The sequence below is a fragment of the Ochotona princeps genome, chromosome 8 (genome assembly GCF_030435755.1).
Source record: "Ochotona princeps isolate mOchPri1 chromosome 8, mOchPri1.hap1, whole genome shotgun sequence".
In the NCBI taxonomy this organism is placed as follows: domain Eukaryota; kingdom Metazoa; phylum Chordata; class Mammalia; order Lagomorpha; family Ochotonidae; genus Ochotona; species Ochotona princeps.
The window spans coordinates 65,496,958-65,518,928 of NC_080839.1; the positions used below are offsets into that span (position 1 = coordinate 65,496,958).

General features: G+C 40.0%; 1 protein-coding gene across 5 annotated transcripts in view; it reads right to left on the minus strand.

The window, feature by feature from the left end:
* Positions 1 to 21,971, minus strand: part of NCOA1 (nuclear receptor coactivator 1) — a 230,700-nt gene that overhangs the window by 39,015 nt on the left and 169,714 nt on the right. For all 5 annotated transcript variants that reach the window (XM_058668200.1, XM_058668201.1, XM_058668199.1 and 2 more), the window contains exons 10-12: positions 14,409 to 14,556; positions 11,803 to 13,126; positions 8,135 to 8,315 (exon numbers count right to left, since the gene is read on the minus strand). In XM_058668200.1, coding sequence (XP_058524183.1) covers positions 8,135 to 8,315; positions 11,803 to 13,126; positions 14,409 to 14,556 — 1,653 coding nt within the window. The remainder of the gene's footprint in view (positions 1 to 8,134; positions 8,316 to 11,802; positions 13,127 to 14,408; positions 14,557 to 21,971) is intronic.

The following is a 21,971-nucleotide window of genomic DNA, read 5'->3' on the forward strand; positions in this document are numbered from 1 at the left end:
CTTTTCAAAACAATCACCCTTCTCACAGGGAAGCCTAATTTTAGTTTTGATTTAGAAAGACAGTGCTATACTTCTTGGATTGGTAACCCTGGGTTTAAATAACCAGAAATTTTCAAACGTCAAAGTCACCATGAAAGAACAGGAATTTGGAGATGGCCTAAAGGACAGGGAGATGTTCTGGAAGGCCTTCCTCAGAGGCATGCAGAGCTGCAGTCCCAGCTTCAAAGCAGACTGTGCTGCAGAGCAGTGTCTCTGGACACGCTCTTACACAGCAGCTCCGGCACAGCTACCTGAGCCACGCATTTGCTCCTGTGTCTGCACACACAAATGCAGCTCTTCGCAAACCACATGTGCGTAACTCTGGCAACTTTTCGTTTATGTGTGTGCATGCATGTGTGTTTTTTCCCCTTTGTTCTTCGGGTCTTATCTGTCTAAATGGAATTAGTGTGTTAGAGTTCAGCGTAACAGATTTTTCACCGATACTTTATTCTCCTTCCAAAATGAACACTGAAAAAAGCAAAAGAGATTTAAAAATATGCTGGTAGCATACAAGGATGAGAATAAATTTCTCAGGGCTTGCATTGTGCTGTATCAGATCACACTGCCACGTGCAGTCCACCTGGGCACCAGTTAGAGTCCTGGCTGCTCCGCTTCTGACTGAGCTCTCTGCTAATGGCCTGGAAAAGCAGGAAACAACGGCTCAGTGTTTGGGTGCCTGCCACCCACAGAAGCTGCTGGTTTCAGTTTGGCTCAGTCCTAGCTGTTGTGGCCATTCTAGGAGCGAACCAGCACATGGAAGATCTCTCCCTCTCTGGCTCTCCTCCTCTCTCTCTAACTCTGCCAAATAAATTACAAAAACATCTTTAAAAAAAATTCATGGAAATATGCATTATATTAAAGAAAAGAATTTATCAAAAATTAGACACATGAAAATATTAGCCAATGGTGAAACTTAAACTCCCCTAAATACTTGCAATGGGAGAGAGGATTTTCTATAAAGGGTTCTCACAGAGGAACACCAGAGCAACTGCAAGCTCACTAGTCATTTGAGTGAACAAAGCATCAGGCCAAGGGCGATGGCTGGGCTCAGTGAAGGACGACTGGACAGCTGCCACCAGGCCTGGGCTGGGAATGCAGCTGACCTGGCACTTGCCATCGGATTAACATGGTGAGTACGTGACTCCAGGTGGGCCTTCTGCCCAGGGGATCTCCCAGCATGGGTGCTATGGCCACCCCCAGGGATTTCCTCACTACCCAGTGCTATTCCTTCTCAACAACAGAGAAGCAGGCAGGCCATCTATAATTAGAACTCACATTCAATGCTGGGAAAAAGGCCTCTATTTCAAAAACATATTCTACCCTTCAACATTTTCTCCATTCTACGTCTTTTTCAGTATATAGAGACCAAACCCAAATTAACAAGCAATGAAAAACAAAACACCAAAAGTGAGAAAGATAAATCATAAATTTAAAAAATAAAACAAAATAATCTTGAAGAAAAAAGCACTAGCACAGAAAATGGATCCACCTTGTCATAAACATAATAGACATCATTATGCAGGTAAAGTCTATTACATCCATAACAAGTAAGAGAAAAAAGTGCTTCTAGAAATTGGCATGATGGTCATGATTGCAATAATTCAACAGATGCACTGAGGGGCAGGCCAGATCTATGGAAGACTCAAATTTGACCTGGAAAACAGTGCAGAGATTCTCTCTGAACTCTGTGAAACAGCAAGGGAGAGAACAGAGTCCCATGTTCTCAAGTGGTGAGTACTCTGGTGTTGGAACTACCCCACAGGAGCCATCTGAACTTGGCACAGCAGACCAGGTCTCAAGATTAAAACAGGGAAAGCGGCTTGATTATGGCTGGGCAGGGGTTATGAAACTGGCTGCTCAATAACATTCTGGTTCTAATTTCAAAGGTAGCGAGGAATAGGTGCTACCAGCTGAAATCTCCTGGATTCTTTCTTCCTTTCCTATCCATATCTGAACACTGTAGACTGACTGAACACATGTAAGGCCTTCTTCAACCCATCTCAGGATCTGCATTTTAGCCTTTGCAAACTGATCAGCACAAGGTTTAACAGCTTGGCCAATTTACATACTTTCATGAGTGGAGCTGTATCAGACAAATCTTCAGAGGAAGAAAGAGAAAAACAAGGAGCCATTTGCTTCAACACAGAATCTAAAAGAAAAACACCCTCTTCCATAGACTTCTAGAACCAAAAAAAATTTCATATTTTAGTAACTGATTTTTATCAAATTAACAAACACATGTGATTAAAAAATTTAGAACTAAAAGGTGTTCACCACTACAAAGTGTTGCTTTCAAAAGAAGCAACACTCACAACCTTTGAACCTATTTCTTTGCCATTTCTTATTTGTTTCTCAAGATGCATGTTTCCACTTTCTGCTATTTCAATTTTGGATTTAATGACTTTTCATGGTGAAAGATGAAATCTAGCTCTTCCATACAAGCCTATCTCTTACTAACTCCTTGTTTCCAATTCCCTAAAGAAGATCACAGTTTCATTCAACCTCAGAAATTAACATGTGGAATTTTATGGCCATGTAATCACTCAGTGACAAATCAAATTATGCACTATATTCAAACTTTCTTTCCTACACCATGTTTTTCTTTTTATGGAGTTGACAGGTGCATATATTGAGAGCTGGATGGAAAGTAGAACAGTTAGAACTTGAACCATTACCCATAAGAGATGTTGGCATTATGCAGAGTAAAGTCTATTACATCCAGTTCCCTGCTGTGGCCTGGGAAAAGAGTGGAGGATACACAAAGTCCATGGGACCCTGCACCTACACAGAAGACCTGGAGGAAGCTTATGGCTTCTGCCTTAGAATCAGCTCAGCTCTGGCCATTACGACCATTTGAAGAGTGAACCAAAGGGTGGAAGATCTTTGTCTCTGTCTCTCCTTCTCTCCATAAATCTTTCAAGTAAAAATAAATGAATCATAGAAAAAAAAATTTGTGGGAGACCTGGCTGGAGTTCTGGGTTCCTGGATTCCACCTGGCCAGAGAGTATCAGCAGCAAATGGAAGATCTCGGTCTTTTTCAATTGCTTTGTCTTTTTTTTTTTTAAGATTTATTTATTTTTATTACAAAGTCAGATATACAGAGAGGAGAGGCAGAGAGGAAGATCTTCCATGTGATGACTCACTCTCCAAGTGAGCGCAACGGCCGATGCTGCGCCGATCAGAAGCCGGGAACCTGGAACTTCTTCCAGGTCTCCCATGCCGGTGCAGGGTCCCAAAGCATTGGGCCGTCCTCGACTGCTTTCGCAGGCCACAAGCAGGAAGCTGGATGGGAAGCAGGGTTATGTGCCCATATGAGATCCCGGCGCATGCAGGTTGAGCAGACTTTAGCTGCTAGGTCACCATGCTGGGCCCTTTCCTTACAAGTTTTTAAAAAAGTAATTTAAGTTATAATCATAGTCTTAATAGCACCACTTAATAAAAAGTTCATTAAATTAAACAGTAAAAATAAACTCCAGGGGGTCAACACAATGTCTCAATTGTCTAATCTTTTGTCTGCAAGTGCTGGCATCCCATATCTGAGCCAGTTTGTGTCCCAGGTGCTCCAGTTCCAATCTAGCTCTCTGCTTATGGCCTAGGAAAGCAGGGGAGAATGGCTCAACTCCTTGGGACCCTGCACCAAAATGGTAGAGGCTCCTGGCCCTTAGCTTTGGATTAGCTCAGCCCTAGCCACTGTGGCCATTTGTGCATAGTCCAGCACAAAGATAGATAAAAAGTATAAATAACCAAATGAAAATGTTCAGCTTCACTAATATAAATTTAAAATAGTCAGTCATTAAATAGTATATAATTCCTATCAATTTAACAAAGACTTAAAACAAAGTTTGACAAAATACTGTATTTGTAGTACACAGGCCTGTTGCCCTCCTTTCCTTCCATCCCTGCTTTCCTCATTCATTCTTTCCTTGCTCTTTTCTCTATTCCTCTCTCAGCAGTTCCCACATTAAGGGAGAATGCATGGTATTTGTTTTTCCCTGTTCTGATGTTCTTGTGTGTGTGTGTGTGTGTGTGTGTGTGTGTGTGTGTGTAAAGCCAACACTGACTGGGGGAATGCAGTGCAAGATTTGTCACTTGGGATAGCCTTCATTTTCAGATTATCAGATGGCATTATGATTTTCACCCTGAAGGGACTGTCCCTTATATATTCATATCCAGACGTCTTCCCAGCCATTCAGTGACTCCTGAGAAAACCCCACCAGTGTCCAAAATTACATGTGGAAGGGGGCAAAGATGCCCAAAACAATCAAAATGTACATTTCTATTCAATGTCTTTTTTTATTTTTGCAACTTACTACTTCTCCAATTTTGACTGACATCCCAGTCTGCAGTCTCTGTCTCAATAATGAGAAAAAACTTTTTGCATCTATTTTTTAATCTTAGATATAAAGAGAATAAGGCCAAAAAAATGCACCTCTATGAAATACCACGGTGGGGGTCTCAGGACAGGGCGTCTCATGCCTGGACCCAGATGCCAGCTACCACGTGCACGTGGTGAGCTGTCCCCAGGTGGCCAGTGCACCATTTGGTGCCAGGCTTTGCCTGGCTGGTCGCCCGGCCGGGCAGCTCTGAGGTTTTGCTTCTTTGAATCACTGCTTAGGTAGCTGCAGGTTGAACCCACTGAGCTTCTAGGACATGAATCAATCGTAAAGATTCCCAATGACAGTAACTCTTCCTTTGAAAAACTTGTAATCACTGAACAATGCTAGCCACTAAACACCAGTCCATGCAAAAGCTATGTTTCGGGGCTTGTCCAGAAGAATCATATCCTGTTACCTGACATGATGATGGATCAGGTGAAGGGTCACATTAAGCAGGGCCATTACATTAACTAGCACTCGAGAACCATATCCGGGGGTAGATTCTGTGAAGGATTTGTGGGCCAAACCCTGTGGAAATTCTAGCCTCACTGGTTAGCTCGAGGTTTGGGGTGGTGATGGACTAAGCTAGGTATGACCAAGGAGCCTGCCATCAATCACAGGTAAAGGAACCAGCAATAGTCTGGACTGTTCAAGGCAGCAGCACCCAAATGTGCATCCTGAATAGGGTATGGGATGGGCCGGGCTGCAACGTTCACCAGCTCATACAAGGCCAAATGGAAGGTCAGACTACGCCGGGCACTGGCCTAAACCCAATGGCATGTATGAGAACTAGGTCTGTGAGTGGATTAAGTGGAAGATCTTGGGAAACTCCCTTGGCGAGTCATAGCTCCCACTGGTGAACATGTGGTCCAGACCTGGGGGTTGGACAAGCTGGGCAAATTAGCTCCAACTGCTGGGTAATGTGTCAATTGGTAATGGAACAGGGTGGACCGGGCAGGACTGAGCAAACCTTAGCCCACAAGAAAAACTAGAGACCAGGATGGGGCACAGGTCATGCCGAGCTAGGCTCTTGCACCTACTGGTCTGCGGGAGCCAGGAACGTTAAGCCACAGTGTCTAAGGCAGAGGTCAGGACAGGTGAGGGGCTGAGCCAAGCTGAGTCAGAGCAACCACTGGCAGGCACGTGATCTACGGCTGGGAACAGGCCCAGTTGGGGAGCCAAGGGGACAATCCTAGCTGGGCTGAGGTTCTCACGAAGCGGCGTGTGGCCTGGAATGGCGGCTGTGTGCTGATCAGGGAATGGTTGTAGTCTCCCTTGGCACAAGTGTGGACTGGGACTGGACGCACCTAGCCGGGTCAGACACCAATACCCTCTGGTGTCATGGAGGACCAGGGTAGAAATGGGATGGACTAGGCAAGGTCTCAACCCCTACTGAGCCACGTGAGAGCCATATGTGGGTATGGATGAGCCATGGCTGGGCTGAAACATCCAACAGCAAGGACCAGTTTGGGTCGATGGCCAGTCAGGAAACGCCACTGTTCCTGCTAGGACAGGAGGTGAGCTGAGTAGGACTGGCTCATGGACCTACTGGTATGCGCAAAATCTGGCACTGGGAGAGGTTCTGATGGAGGAGCCAGGGCAATTCTTCTGGCAGGGCACAGACCCGGCAGATAAGCACAAGAAACATGATAGGAAACAGCCCAGACCAGACCACGGAAAGTTACCCACTGGCATACATTTGGCACAGGTCGGGGGAAGACCAGGCTGAATCAGTTCATGTCATCCACTGGCAAATCCGATCACCAGAACAGTGTGGGTCGAGCCGGGTTCAGTCACAACAAAAACCAGTGCACAATATGGAATGCCAAGGTGAGGCTGCCTGTACCGGATGTGACCGCAGCACCCAACCAGCACACATGAGAACCAGGGAGGGAGGGGTGGAACTGGCAGGGGAATAAGGGGTGGTTCCCTTGCTGAATAGCTATTCCCACTGGAGAGCATGAGCTGGGATGGGGGCAGACCAGACTGGGCAGGGCTACAACACCTGTGGGCCTCATGCGGACCAGATCAGGGAAAAGCCAGGCTGGGCTGATTATTCCTAATGCTGCAAACAAAATTAGAGTGGGTCAGGGTTGTTTGGGCTTTGCCATAGCATCAGCTGGCAGAGGCTGGCACTGGGGGATAATTCTGTCAAGTCAAACCACAGAACTACCTGGAGAGTGCATAATCTGGGAGTGGGAGAGGCTGGGAGGGAAATAGTGGGCTCCTCCCTCTTGGGTTACCACTTCCACAGGAAGGCACGAAAACTAGCACAGGGGCTAGGGTGGCTAGACAGATACCCAACAGCATCTGTGTGGGCTGCATAGTGGAGCTGGTTAGATGGAACTAAGTTTTAATACCGATTGATACGTACGAGAGCCGAAAGGAATGTGGGACTGACTGGACTAGTCTGCTACACATACTGGCAAACCCGCCCCCTAACCCTGGTTTGCCAATTATCAAAACCACTTGAGCAAGAACCTCGGAGCATGCCCTATATCCGGGACCTGGCGAGGGTGGGAAATTGGGTGGGCCATCTCCCTTAATACCCCCCTGTAAACATGAAGGAAACAATATGGCAATAATAGTCTTACCCACTTTCCTATAGCCCTTGAACATTTTAACCCTAATTAACTATGTAAAGATTGTCAAAAATATAAATAAATTAAAAAAAAAAGAAAACAGCAACCTCAAAAAAAAAAAAAAAAAGAACAGAAAAGAAAAGAAAAGAAAAGAAAAAGAAATACCACGGTGACTAAACAGAGAATAGTAGCCTTGAATCCTGCGTGCCTCCTGGCCCCTCCTCCAGAGTTCTGGTCAGCTACAGCACTGCTAAAAACGTCAGTGATGACTCAGCATTCTTTTTGCAGCTGCCTCAAAATCTCAGTAAACTTGCAGGAATTGGGTCACAGCAGCTAAAAGCTCCACTTAGAGGAAAAGTCCACAGCATTTTCCACCAGAAAGAAAATAGGAATCCAGAAAGGGTGAAAACGAGTGGACCAGTTTCTTTCAACTTCAAGGTCATAATTGACCAGTTAAGAATCTATGGTTTCTGTAACTTAAAATTTGCTGGGTGAAAACCATTTGTCTTCTATGTGAATCTGAAGTGTTATGCTATCAGAATTTCTCCCAATTAAAAGAATGTTAACCTAGATTAGAAAAACAGTGATATTTTGACACAATTCTAAGTAACACTACACAGAAAACTTGTTGTATTAGTAACATGTATCATCTTCGAAAAGGAGTTCCATTTTCAAGAAAGCCTGGGAAGTGGTGAGTTAAAAGATATCTATGCCAGTTTCTTTAATTCAGGTCCTCTCCTCACCTCTAATAGGCACAGTGAGTCTTTAACAGCGGATTGAAGAAGACACGTTGCATTTCCCCAGTATATTCTAGCACAGAATCCTCTCTTTTTCCAACTTAAAACTAGTGTTCAGAAAGACATTTTGAAAACATAACCTGACAAAACACTGTATTTAAAATTTAGGTATAGGATATTTAGAATATGAACACCAAATTTCTCTTTAACTTCAGCGGCTCACCTTAACATTACGTACAAAAGGGTGGAGGCTATGCCACAGATTAAGACATACTCAATGAGTTAATAGCTGTTTTTGTGCAGTGACATCAGTGAAAACATACTTGACTCTTTATCAACAAAAGGTCTGTGCAATAATGGTGAGAGACAAAGTGAAAGGAAGGATGTTCCCGGCACATACTGTTCAGCCTGGCAGTGGGCCTGGCAGTGGTGGACTGCAGGGAAGCTGGCAGGACCTCCGATTTGATGGTTACACTGGTGACCGTCCCATCCATCCTGTCTGTCTCACATAAACCTGGCAACTGTGCTGCCTTCTCCAGTGTGGGCAGTAACTGGTCAAACTGGTCAAGGTCAGCTGTAAACTGAGAATAAAAAAATCAAAGTTAGAGGAAATATATTCTTTGCTTTCACCTGAAAAAAATGTAGAAAAACAGTTGCTCCTTCAAATTTTATGAATTAAGTATGAATGATTGGGGCTTCTTTGAAGTTACTATTACACTGGGGAAAAACCTGAATGTTTATGATACAATATTAACAAACTTCACAATACAGGACAACATACAGATATTATTTACTTAATCTAATGTATGTCAGTATACACTTTATGTATAGGACCAAGACTGAACTAGAAAGAAGTGTCAGGTGTATCCTGTATCCAGGGCAGCATTATAGGTGATTTCTTTCTGTCTTATCTTTTTCCTTTCCAAAATTTTGTGTAACAGCTTCTTTTAAGTTTCCGGTGACATAACTTTTCTTTTTTACTAAATAGTCTGTCAGTTTCAAACATCTCAGAATGGTCACTTCCCATTTTAAGGTTATGACAACACAATAAATATATCTTTCATAAGGGTTTTTTTTAATGTACAGAAGAAAATCAACATTTCCTTATATTTCTAGACCAAGATTAATTTGAGATGACTGAACAGAAAAATGCCTGTTGGTTTCAGTTTTACTATTTAATTCAATAAAAATATTTGTACTTAGGGCCCGGCGGCGTGGCCTAGCAGCTAAAGTCCTTGCCTTGAATGCCCCGGGATCCCATATGGGCGCCGGTTCTAATCCCGGCAGCTCCACTTCCCATCCAGCTCCCTGCTTGTGGCCTGGGAGAGCAGTCGAGGACGGCCCAAAGCTTTGGGACCCTGCACCCGTGTGGGAGACCCGGAAGAGGTTCCAGGTTCCCGGCTTTGGATTGGCGCGCACCGGCCCGTTGTGGCTCACTTGGGGAGTGAATCATTGGACGGAAGATCTTCCTCTCTGTCTCTCCTCCTCTCTGTATATCTGACTTTGTAATAAAAAAATAAATCTTTAAAAAAAAATTTGTACTTAGATTTTGTTAATAGAATTATATGTAGGTTTTGAAATGTCTACATCTTTCAAAACTACATTGCTGAGGTTTGGACATAATTGTCACAGCAGCAATAATTCATTCAGTTTTATTGCTGAATACTATCTCATTGACTGAATGTGTCACAATATAATTATCTACTGTAATGGCATTGGGAGTTGTTTCTAGTTTCTGGTTAACATAAATAAAGTTGCTATGAATATTTTTGAACTTATCCCTTGTTACATGTGTGCAATAAAGAAAACCACTGACAGTGAAACAACCATTCAGTGAAAGAAAAAGTAAAACCCATCTGGAGAACATGTGTGTAAATACATTGAAACATGAAGAATCTGGCCAAGGTAGGCAAGCAAAAAACAATGCAATGAAACAATGGGCAGGCAACTGGACTAGGCATAGACAGTAGTCCAAATGACCAATGAACAGCCTTTAGGGGAGTGTAAGGCAGAACCACAAGATTCCTCCATACACACCCTAAAATCAGTTTACAATACTGAAAATACCAAGTATTAGTAAGGTCATGAAAGCACAGAAGGATGTCTCACGTCCTAGAAAAGCTGGCACTGCACACTAAAAGCTGAATATATGTACATCTTATCAGGATAAACTCGGCAGAAACGTGAATACATGTGCATAAAACTGGATGTCGCAAGTTCATACACAATGACATTATTTTATGCCACCATTACTTTAACTGGAAAAAGTCCTTTTCTTTTTTTTTTTTTTACTTTACAAGGAAGTATATAGTTGGCAGGAGCAAGAATCACAGGTCAAAGCCTCATCTCTAACAGCACACATGTAAATAAACACTGGAAATAGTGCTACTACAAATAGTAAACAGAGTGGAGAGGAAAGCAGCCAGCTGGGCTGCTGGAGAAGGTTGTACTGAGATGTTGTTGGAACTGGTTCATGAAGGAGGAGCGCAGAAAGAAGAGCAAGGCACAGGACACTCAGAAGAGACAGGACTTATCCCAGGAACAGTAAAGGTTTCCATGGCCTAAAAGGCAGTATTCCTGAGAGGAGAGATTTTTGTGAGATGAAGGCAGGAAAACAAAATGATAAAAGAAACTGTATGGGGAGGTGGGTGCGCAGCAAGGATGCCTGCATCTGTACTGCAGGTCCTGGGTTTATACCAGCTAGCAATTCCACCTCCAATCTAATTGTCTTCTAATGGGCATCCTGGGAAGCAACAGATGATGGTTTGAGTAATGGAGTCCCTGGTAAGCCACATGGGAGACCGGGTTAGGGTTCAGGCAGGTGGCTTCAGCCTAGCCCAGTCCTGGTTAGTGCAGGAATCTGGGGAGTGAAACAGTGCAGTGAAGGTGCTCTGGGTCTCTCATCTCTCTGTTCTTTAAATAAAATGGAAAGATGGGAAGAAGGAAGGAACAGGAAGGGAAGGAAGGAAGAGAGAGAAAAAGAAACTGAAGGACATACATACTAAATGTGACTCGAGAAAGACAAAGAAAGGAAAGGAAGAAAGACAAAGAAAGAATGAACAAATGAACGAAAGAAAAAGAGAAAGTGAAGGACTAAATGCCACTTCTGCTTCATGGTGGAAAGTGTTGCTGGAAACCTGCTTTTCTAAACATGCTGGCAGTTACTTCATGAATGTTTACATTCTGCCTCAAAGTTTTGTGAAGGCTTTTGGAGGTGAGGGATCATACTTAATCTTGTTCTCATATTCCTTCAATGTCTATAAGCAATTATTCGGTAGTTGTCCATTTTCACACCATTTCCGGTCGTCTTAAATACTGAGGTAGCTAATCCATAACAACTGCTGGAAAGATTTCTTTTTTTTGCTTCTGTTGCAGGGTACTGTGTAAGAGTATATAAGGGCAGTATTTTTCTACCTAGACTATTCTAGTTCCCATTGTCGGTCGTTAGAATCAGAGAAGGAAGACAGCCTTAGACGATTGAGAAGTAAAAAGCAAACCAACCTGGGGAGTTCTGTCTACCTCGACACATTTTTCTCTGACTTCATTTATACCAGAGATTTCCAAATGCAGTTTCATTTGTTGGAGTTTCTCTAAAACACAAATGCCTAGGTTCTATTCCCAGGTTTGGATTTTATAAGGTTGGGAGCAGACAAGATATTTTTGAAAATTTTCAGATTTTACAGAAAGAAAAGAAAAATCTATTCTTATAGGAAGGAGGAGAGGGAGTGGGAAGAGAGTGGGAAGGGAATGAAGGAAAGAAACAAGGGAGGGAGGAAGGAAAAGGAACGAAAGAAGGGAGAGAGGGAAGGAGGAGCGAGGGGAAGCAGGCAGGCAGGAAGTTAGGTTTATCTACCTTTTTAGAATGCTGTATTAATACTGCAGGGCTCTTGAATCCTAAAGAAAACTTTTGAAAGCATCTTTTCAGTTTTCAATTATTGATACATCTGCACACGTGCCCTACAGACAGGACAAAACTGTGAATCTAAATCTAATCAATGGGTGGAGCAGAACAAATGAAAACCAAAACCCATCTTGGAAGGCTCGTTCTGGGAGCACACTTCTACCTACCTGGCTCTGGGACTCCAGTTTAACTTCCTCAGGAGCAGGTTTGGTCACTGGGGGTGGGTTTGTGTTACAAGGTTCCATCTGTTCTTTCTTCTCCACCTTAACCTTCACGTCATCCAGACTCAGGTTTGGAGTTGATCTGAGATCTTTCTCATCTTTGTCTAACAGGTAGCGGAGGAGCTGATGGTCTTTTGATTCTTTTTTCTTCGAAGCATCCAGTTCTAGCTTTATACTGGCATTCCCTTGCACCTGTCCAGTCACTGCCACGGAAGTGGATGCACTGTCCTTTTTATCAGGCTCCACAGACAAAGTGGTGATATCTGAGGGGCTGCCCTCCTGTAAGAGCCGGTGCAGGATTTTGTGCCGCTCTGTCAGTGAGCTATGGGAGGAGGGGCAAGAGCCTCCTGAAGAGTTGGTCGAGCCTGAATTGGAAGTGCCAGTGCAAGACAGCACGTCTTTGCAACTTGTGTCTATATCAGCATGCCGCAACTGCTGCTCGGCAGTTGTTGTGAGGAGCTGCACCAGCTTGTGGCTGGTCTGAGCGTATTTGCTGTCTCCATCTGAGAGTCTGTCATTGTTGTGCAGAAGCCCTGAATCCAGAGGTTTACCATCAGCAGCACTGTTGTCAGACTGAATCATTTCATTTAAAATGGATGCAATCTCTTTGTTATCTTTGGACTCGGCTTTTGCTGGCTGTATATTTAATCTGCTAGGTGAATTCTGTGAGGTCATTTGCCTGAGCACTGGAGAACTGGCAGAGAAGCCGACGGAGTTACTAGGTCCTTCATTTACACCTTGTAGAGATGCAACTGGGATGTTTGAGTAAGATCGGTTACTATTATTATTACAGGCACTACTTGTCATGCCAACAGGGGAGTTTAATGTTGGGATATTGGGAGGAAATGAACTGTTCGGCATCCTGGACCTTGTTGTCAATCCAGAGGTGACCTGTCTCCTTGGGGACATGAACTGTGCTAGGGATATTCCTGTACCTTCCACAGGAGAATTATTGAGGTTTAAGGAGGGATTACTGCTCTGGGAACTGGTCTGTCCCTGGTTTAAGGCAACATTGGTTACAATCTGATTTCCAGGTGAGCATCCAAAACTCCCTTGGCTGTTGCTAGAATTACTATGACTGCTGCTATGAAGCTCCGAGCTCTGCTGGCGGTTGACTCTGGCGGATCCCATGTTGCTGTTAGATGGTGGCAATGTGGATGAACGGCCCACTCCATGAGCTGGAGAGACACTAGGATTGACCGAGGGATTTACTCGGGGGATTGACATTCCAGAATTAGTGTCATCTTGAGGAGAAAGCCCACTGTGCTCCCTGGGGGTGGAGGGGGAAACATTATTATTCAAATGTCTTAATTAGTTTCCACTACCATTTTTGATATTAGTTAAAAAAAATCCATTAACCTCATCAATATGGCAAGCAATCAAGTACAGGGCAGTTTTATTAAATTAAAGCATGGACTATCAATACTACAATGAAATATTAGAACCACTTTTAAGGAAATAGTACTGTGCACTCATACTGTATGAAAAAGACATGTTTCTTGGCTTTGGAAAAAGTTCAATACATGAGCTTTTGAAACTCATGACAAATAATTAACATTACAAAAATAACTTCTGGTTGAAAGAGAAACTTCTCACACCTTTGCTTATAAAACACTGACTCATTACTTCTTTATCACAGTTTTTAAGTAGTTCAATTCCAAAAAGGAAGATTGGGTAAGGAAAATACTGTGTCACTGATGTAAGAATTAAAAAAGGGTGATATGCTGAGATAGCAGATGTTTTGAAAGGTAAATCACAATATGAAAAAAAGAAAAAAGAAAAAGAACTGTGCTAATCCCACTCACAGGTGTAATTCAAACTGAAGTTAGGAAAAAATACCGAATACTGAATTCCACAAGTTTTTACTGAGTTCTTTACTCAAATTCATAATAATGACCACAGATTTATGACTGGCATTACCATGTTCTGAGAAGCAAAACATCAGGTGACGAAAAGATGAAGTGAGGGAAATGTCTTTGCTTGTCTTTAATCCTAAATTTTAATAGTGGTAAATGTGGGCTTTGGAAGAAGTCATACAATTAAAGAATAATTCCATGAATTCACCAATGCATCAGTGCAAAATACATTTAGCAGGGGAAATGATAAGAAATGACATAAGAAATCTAAAGCTGACAGTATGATGACTTATAGTTTCTGTGAGAACATGTCAGCTTGAACTCAGGAGCTGTCAAGTTTGCCTTAGTGAAAATAAAGCCCTTTTAAAAACAAAAATAAAAAAGTTAACAAATTGGAAATACTTTTCAAGACTCTAAGTTCATACATAGAAAGTTGTAAAGTTTTAACCACTTTTTTTTGTTTCTCCCTAACACACATATTCTTCAGCCTTACTTTTCCTACTTCTCTTTATGAAAAATGAAACTATTATGTAACAGTTGTAAAACCCAATATGGAAATATAGATCATACACTCATCATGCTAGTTTTATGCCTAATTTAGAATTTGTTTTCTAGCCATCAAGAGCATAAAATCTTCTCTAAGAAGAGATATGTGAACTGACTTATTTCATATGAAGCTCTCGAAATAGGCAGTACCTGTCGATGATATGAATTCCCATGATGAAAGGTTGCATGTCTGGACTTTGAGGGTAGCAAAGTTTACACTTGGTGTGGGCGCTAAGCATTGTCCCATCATTCAATATGAATCTATAGGATGGGCTGGAGGCAGTGCCACGAGTCATCACTGTTTCAAACAAAAGAGAAACCTAGTTAAATGTCTGACACTTGAATGTCTGGCAAAGGAGAGTTATCAGGCCTTACTGCTACCTAGAACTTCACTTTAAATGCCCTCCCCACTGCTGACTGCTCAGGTTCAAAGACAAGTTCATACAGACTGTCTCTGGTGGTGGGAGAGGTGGGAGTGGGAAAAAAATATCCCACTGGCTGACCAATTTTTTAAAAAATTCAGTCCTACTTCAATGGGTGCCTCCTCACTCAAGCTATGATTACAAACAAATCTCAAACCAGGAGAATATCAACATTAATCTTTTGCTATAAAGGGGCAGTTTTTCAAATTTATTAAACACCTCCTTGAGGAATACTGGGAGGTGCTTGTCTCCCCTTCATTTTCACTACTATTTTTCAACAAGTTTGGTTTTGTTGCTGGTTTTTAAACAGTGGACCCATTGAGATATAATTCATATATCACAAAATTCATCCTCTATGCTTTAATTAGTCTGTAGAGTTCCTGAGTTAATGTACAAGTTTAATTTTTCACTCAGAAATATGAATTACTAAGGTTCTATTAGGCAAATTATGATATTCATATATCTACGTATTATCTATGTATTATCAATTTGTGAAGTTTAGTATGCAAATGAATATCAAGTCAGTGATTATAAATACCAAGAAAAAATAACTAGGTTAAGGCAGTAAAATAATTTTAGGAACAATTTATTTTCGTCTTAAAGCTAGGATAAATGTAGACAAAACTAACCATGTAGGTGTTTATTAAATATGCAACAGGTATAACAGACGCCTAAGCCATAACATACTAATGATGTTTTAGCAACACATCAAAATTTTAAGAAAAACAGAATAGACCCAAACATATCAAATTTAAAATTATATTTACTAAACATATGAATTATTAACACAGATAGACTATAACTTAGCTTGTAATACATATTAGTCCCATTTTTCAAAGACATTTCAAAAATCTTCAATGACACTTTAAAGGATATGTGAAAGGCTTATAATGATTTATCAATTAATTTTTGAAACTACGTGTTACTTCAAAAAAAGATGTGCTTTATTTTATTGTCTTGGGTGTATACTATCAACTGAATGAAGGCACAGACCATTGTAAATCTGCATCATAATAAATCTGCCTAAGTACCAGAAACGGGACATGAACCCAACTGCAGGGATTAAGACTTATACCCAGCCAACCACATTCTGCATCCATCTGACAATTTCACCCAAATTACTGGTGTATTTATCAAACATAGTGCAAGGAGTAACTTAATGTCTAATGAAGCAATAATGGGTGAAAAATAGCCTTTGGGGAGGATTAATCATTCCTTTGAGAGGAGTAAGTAAATGTTTGCTATGGCAAATCGTGAAAATACAAATTCAACAGAAAGTGGCAATATGAAGTTAAAGCTAAAGATGTATAAAGGGCCAGGCATGACAGACAATATTTTTCACGCTATTTTGCTTTTGCTATTTTCTCATCATTGTTTACTCTCTTCAGTATTTCTTCATTCTGCTATAAAAGACTCGGTGGCTCTTTACTACAGAGCTGGACTATACTAGCTGTATGTGGTTACTTACGGTTACATAGACTTTAAAATCACTTCCTCAGTTTACATGTGACCAACAGTCACATGGGACTGGTGGTATCATAATAGTAATCCTTATTTCCTGAGAACTAACCTGCTACACATTTTCTATATCACTGTGAACAGGAGGTAGACTTTACACTTTTACTTTTCTGCTTTAACTAGAATAAACATAAGGGTTGCACTGTGACTGTTGTGTTCCACTTCCTACTGAATCTTACACTATGCCCTGCAAGGCAATCACCTTGTAAGTACCAGCTGGCTTATCCTCAACTTGAAGCTAACTAGGTTAATTAGGTTAATGATGACATATGACCAACTGCTACAACTTCTTAAAAAGGATATGTTTTCAATCTTAGCTGTATAATTAAATATTTTATATGAAAATATTATATCTCAATTTATGTTTTTGATTCTATAGATTCCACAGATCCTCATAGGAATCTATAGTTAACATTATAGTAGAAATTAATGAAGGGAGGTTTTTTTAATTGACAAATCCTTTGAGAGAAATAACTATATAAACTCAGATTAACATAGGAACATTAATATTTAATACAGATTACAGAAACTTCAATATCTTATGGTTAATTATGCTGGCTAAACTTGTAGGGCTATTATTAAAACTGGTCAAATCTTCCATATGAGAGGAATTTTATATTAATTTAATACAAGGAAAGTACCATAGTTTAAGCTTTGAAGCTATTTACTTTGGAAGATAAAGTGTAGAAGAGTCAGCAAAATATAATTCACATAGCCCGTCTTTGAAACGAGAAAAAGTAACATTACTGGAGCAAAACTCTAATTAAAACCCATTAGATTCTCTAGGTAATTAAAACTGTAGTGCCAAGTTTACAAAGAGGTAAACACGAAAGCAGCATGAATCAATGAAAACGGGAAGAGTCTAGGATTCAGGTTTGACCTCTGACTTTGTCTTCTGTAAACTTAGGATTCAATGTTAATTAATCTTTGCCTCTCCTAACTCACTCATCACAGTAATATGGTGAGATGACATCTGGCATGCAGCCAAGCACACAGTAGCTACTGGATGGATAACTCTTGAATAAACAACAAAGAAGAGAAATCTAACTCTATCCCCGCACCCCAAAAACGCTAAGTCATGAGCCCCAAACAAATTCAGTCAATTCCCAAAAACCATTTGTACAAACAGCTTCAATCCTCTATAATAATTATTGATAGCCTAAAGTCAGAGAGGAGTAAGGAAGCCACAATTTCTTACAGGATTGGATATATAAACATTTACTTGGCACACCAAATTTTTCCTGTAACTGGGTTTCTAGGTTTAGTTATGGACTCCCATTTTGATCACAGGAACTGGCTTATTTTCTGATGTAGGGTTGCCAGCTAGCAATTCAGACAATATTTAATTTCCAACTCTTGTTCCATTTCTAAACTTTCTAGATCTTAGGGAGCAGGGATATTATTATTATTACTATAGTCCATGGAGGCTTCTATTTGTGTGCATGTATTACACCGCAAGATAAAGAATCCCAGGATTTTCTCTCTTGCATATTTTCATCTTGCTTCGTCATGGTCCATGATGCCAACTGAGGTTGTCAGTCAAACGAAACTACAGAGTGGAAATGGAGCAAATTATTTGGCCATTTTTCTAGATCTCTGAGTTGCCTGTCACAGCTGGAATGGATCACTCCACACTTGTTTAACTTGTTTCTGAGGTTCAAAACAATTTTCCCAGCTCTGTGATATCAATGATTTCAATGTAACCAGGTTTCATCATCATAGTGGAAAACTGACACAGACTTTGGAGCATGGCCTCACGAGAGCTTGAGGTTTGCTTCTCTTTTCAGTGTTGCTGCTGCTAAGAGCACTGGTCTCAAGAACAGTGGAAAGGGTCGGGAAAATTATTATTAATGTCCCAAAAGTCTTTCAAAGAATCTTAAATATGACAATTATTTCTGTTTTTTTTTTTCCTCCTAAATAGGCCTCAACAGAGCTACAAAGCAAAAGGAACATTAAATTTTCATTAGTTACAGCAGCTACAACTAATTGGGGTTTTGATCCCTTCCAACTTGATGCTGAAACAACCTCAATTAAGCAAGTTTTACCCTATAAACAAAAAGAACAGGGTGCTACGGATAAATGCTGGTATAGATTTCTTCTTTTTGGTGTTTCCCTGAGATACATTCAGAGTACGCAACTAAAAAAAAATTAGAGAAAAAAGTTACTCTTATATATTCTTTTTTTTTTCTTTCCCTGTCACCAATGAGTAAATTTTACTTGGTGTATAAACTTTGTCTAAGTGAAAAGCACTCATATGTTACACATTTTCAACAAATTGACATAAAAAGATTTCCACTGTTTCATGGACCATGGAATTATCATTACATACGTCTCGAAGAACGCTCTGGTGAATCACTAACACGATACTTACGTTTTATAGCAATGAAATCATTGTGAAACTATCAACTTCCAACTCTGACTTGTAATATTTCTTTAAAAAATGAAAATACTTCATTTTATGATTATAAAATGTGGAGGTAATAGGGAGAACAAAAAATTATCTGTAATTTCATTACTCAGAAAACCATTAACACTTTATTAATCTCCTAGAATTGCAGAAATAAAGATATGCAAAAGTGAGATCATACTGTTTGCATAAATTCTGTTTTTGCAACCTATTTTTTAAAAAATATAACTGTATCATGGACATTTCAAAGAAATGATGATTTATCATCTCATTATAGACTGAACTTTTATAAAAATGGTTTCTAAGCTAAAATAGCATAGCAAATACTTCTAGTAACCACTAAAACCTCTCAACTGCTGATATCTGTGACAGAAAAATCAGTCTGAGTAACAGTTTTTAAAAGGTAGCTTTCTGATAAAACTTCCAAGAAACTTCAATTGCTTAAATATGTCTCATGAATCCCTAAAAGTGGGAGATGGAAGCATTTAATTAAGCATGACACATAATTTCCCAGTGAGATCTACTTTACCTCCTGCGGAACCTAGCTTTATATTTTCTAATCTTCAGTAGTGGCAAGTGGAGGCCAGATGTTCCAGATGAATTTACTTAAGTAGAAACCTTGGGGAGTATTAAAAACACAGACCCTTCTGTAATGTAACGTTGCTGAATTGAACAAAACTCAGCATCCCTTATCAAACTATATTCACTTGCATGGACCTTTTAGTTTACAAAGCTCCTACTGTCCATCTGCCCCAAACCCTAGTTAGAGCCACAGCGTCAGTCCATGCAAATGTTTGAGCATACTCTTGACTGAAATGCATTTTCAACATTACTATGGAAAACCAAACAGCTTATTCCCTGTAAAGCCACTCACTGTCTGTTAAAGCAGCTAAAAATTAAAAAATTTTAAGGTAGATTAGGATATTCTATGAGCTGCTGCTTTAAGAGAATGATACTAGGCAAGAAAAAAAAAAGATGACAGATGGAGAGAAATTTTTCTTGCTTAAATATCAATCATGAAGTCTACACAAAATTAAGAACAGATCAGTATAATTTATTCTTATTCTTTTTTTTCCTCTCAAAGTTTTAAATCAACAGAAAAATTGTATGAATGTATTATTGTGTATGAAATGATGCTCTAAAGCACATTCATATTGTGGGATGTTTAACCCAACATGTATGTCATCTCACAAGGTTATCATTGTGGTGAGAACTCTTCTGGCATTGTTTAAATATATATTACTCTTTCATTAACTGGGGTTACTATACTCTACAATGAAACCCTTAAACTTATTCCTCTGATTTGAAGCTAATTTTGTATGCTCTGATCTCCCCAGGAAGTCCCCTGCCTCAGCCACCCCAGCATCTGGTAACTACTATTCTATTTTCTATTTGTATGAGATCAACTGTTTTAAATTTCACAGAAGAGTGATACCATGTCAAGTTCTATGTTTCTATGCTTGGTTTATTTCACATATCACAATTTTCTCAAGTTTCATCTGTTGTTAGAAGTGACAAGATTTCCTTCCTTCCTTCCTTTTTTTTTGCTAAAGTATTTCACTAAAAATTCATTCTTCTGTTGATAAAACACATTGGCTGGTTTCAAATATTGGCTATTGTGAATAGTATAGCAACAAACATAGGAATTCAGATTTCCTTTTAACATGCAAATTTCACTTCCCTTGCAAATTTACTTAGTAGTGGGATTGCTGGATGATACAGCAATTTTATTTTGAAAGATCTGAGCAACTGCCATATTGTTTTCACTAACAGCTGTCTTGACATGCCCCCCAGTAACGTACAAGGGCTTTTTTCTGCTTCACATTCTTGCCAATACTTGTCATCTTTTATGTTTCACATGCCATCAGAACAGGAGTGTTTGTGTTTTTTCCACTGTTTCTGAGTGAAGGGGCAGCAAGGAAACTGCACATACAAACTGAACTTCTCTCCTCCCTTGACAGACCTGTGGTTCTCGAACCGAAGGACTACCTCGCAGACTTATGAAGACCTCTGGGAAATTATGAACCAAAATTTTTCGTTGTCAGGCTAAATATCTCTTAATATGAAATAACAGGCAAAGATGTTCAGCTCATGAAACCTGATAGGAAAGTTGTCTAGAAACTCGAAACAACAATCACAGACATAAATTCTGGGTAACCTAATTTTGATACAAGTACCAGCTCAAAATTAGCACTTAATCTTCTCAGAGACAACTTACTAAACTTTATGGAACACATACTTTAAACTGTGGTCCATGGAGCAACTATTTGGATGATGAAACATAACCTAGATAAGTTTTTGCCTTGCTGAAACTGCACTATGAATTATAAGCCCCCAAAAGGAGTTAAGTCTTTTAAGTAAAGGCTTTGGATTTTCAATTTAGAAGATTAAGGGGAAAAAAAATCAAAGAGTACCTACTGTTAAACTACTTGGGAATTTGAGTGAGTGAAGACAATGTTCTGGATCCCAAACTTATGCGAAAGTCCAGTGCCACTCCTGGCAGAGGAACCCAACAGAGTTGGCACTGTAATTACTTCAGTGCACTTCAGACTGCCTAGGGAACTTGAAAAAAAGCAGATTCTTGGCTTTACCCAATGAAACACAATCTTAGGAGATGGAAGAGTTTAGTAAAGTGCTCAGTGAGAACCCTAGTTTGTAGGAAGCTGCACCAGAAGGACTGTGATTTGCGTATATGTCTTTCTGAACTTGACACTAGGATACTAGACTTTCTACCACTGTCTGTATCTACAGTGTAGTGTCATGATACACTTAACTAGCAGAATTTTGGACTTGTGACTATTACTGAAGAACTATTACTATAGTAATAATACGAATAAAAAACTGTGTGGAAGAAAATGGGAGGGGGGAAGAGGAAAATTCCTACACCTTTGAGACTATATCATGAAAAATCATCATCATCATCAAATACCAAAAAATCAAACTACTTTGTTCATATACCACTGAAAATAACTGATCTAAAAATGTAAGGATGGGAAGTGATCTGTAAACTTAAGCAGTCTAATGTTATGGGGAGAAATGTTAAAACCAAGAAAATTAAGGAATAATGAAAAATATTTTAAGATAGTTTTTGGGGAATAGCCATTGATAGATGTTATCAAACACCCAATTAAAGAATACAGAGAATAAATCACATTGAAAAAGGATTAAGATACTGTAACAACCTGACAACATTGTTAAAGTACATAAAAATGTCTTAATTCTGAATATGGGGGTGGGAAGTGGGTGCTTTCAGGATTAAATTCCTAAAACAAACAGAAAACAAACAAAACGAAAGAAAAAAAAAACAGTTTCCCTGCTTTCCGATAACACTTATAACTTCTTAAGGCAGCGGTACACTTGCTTCAT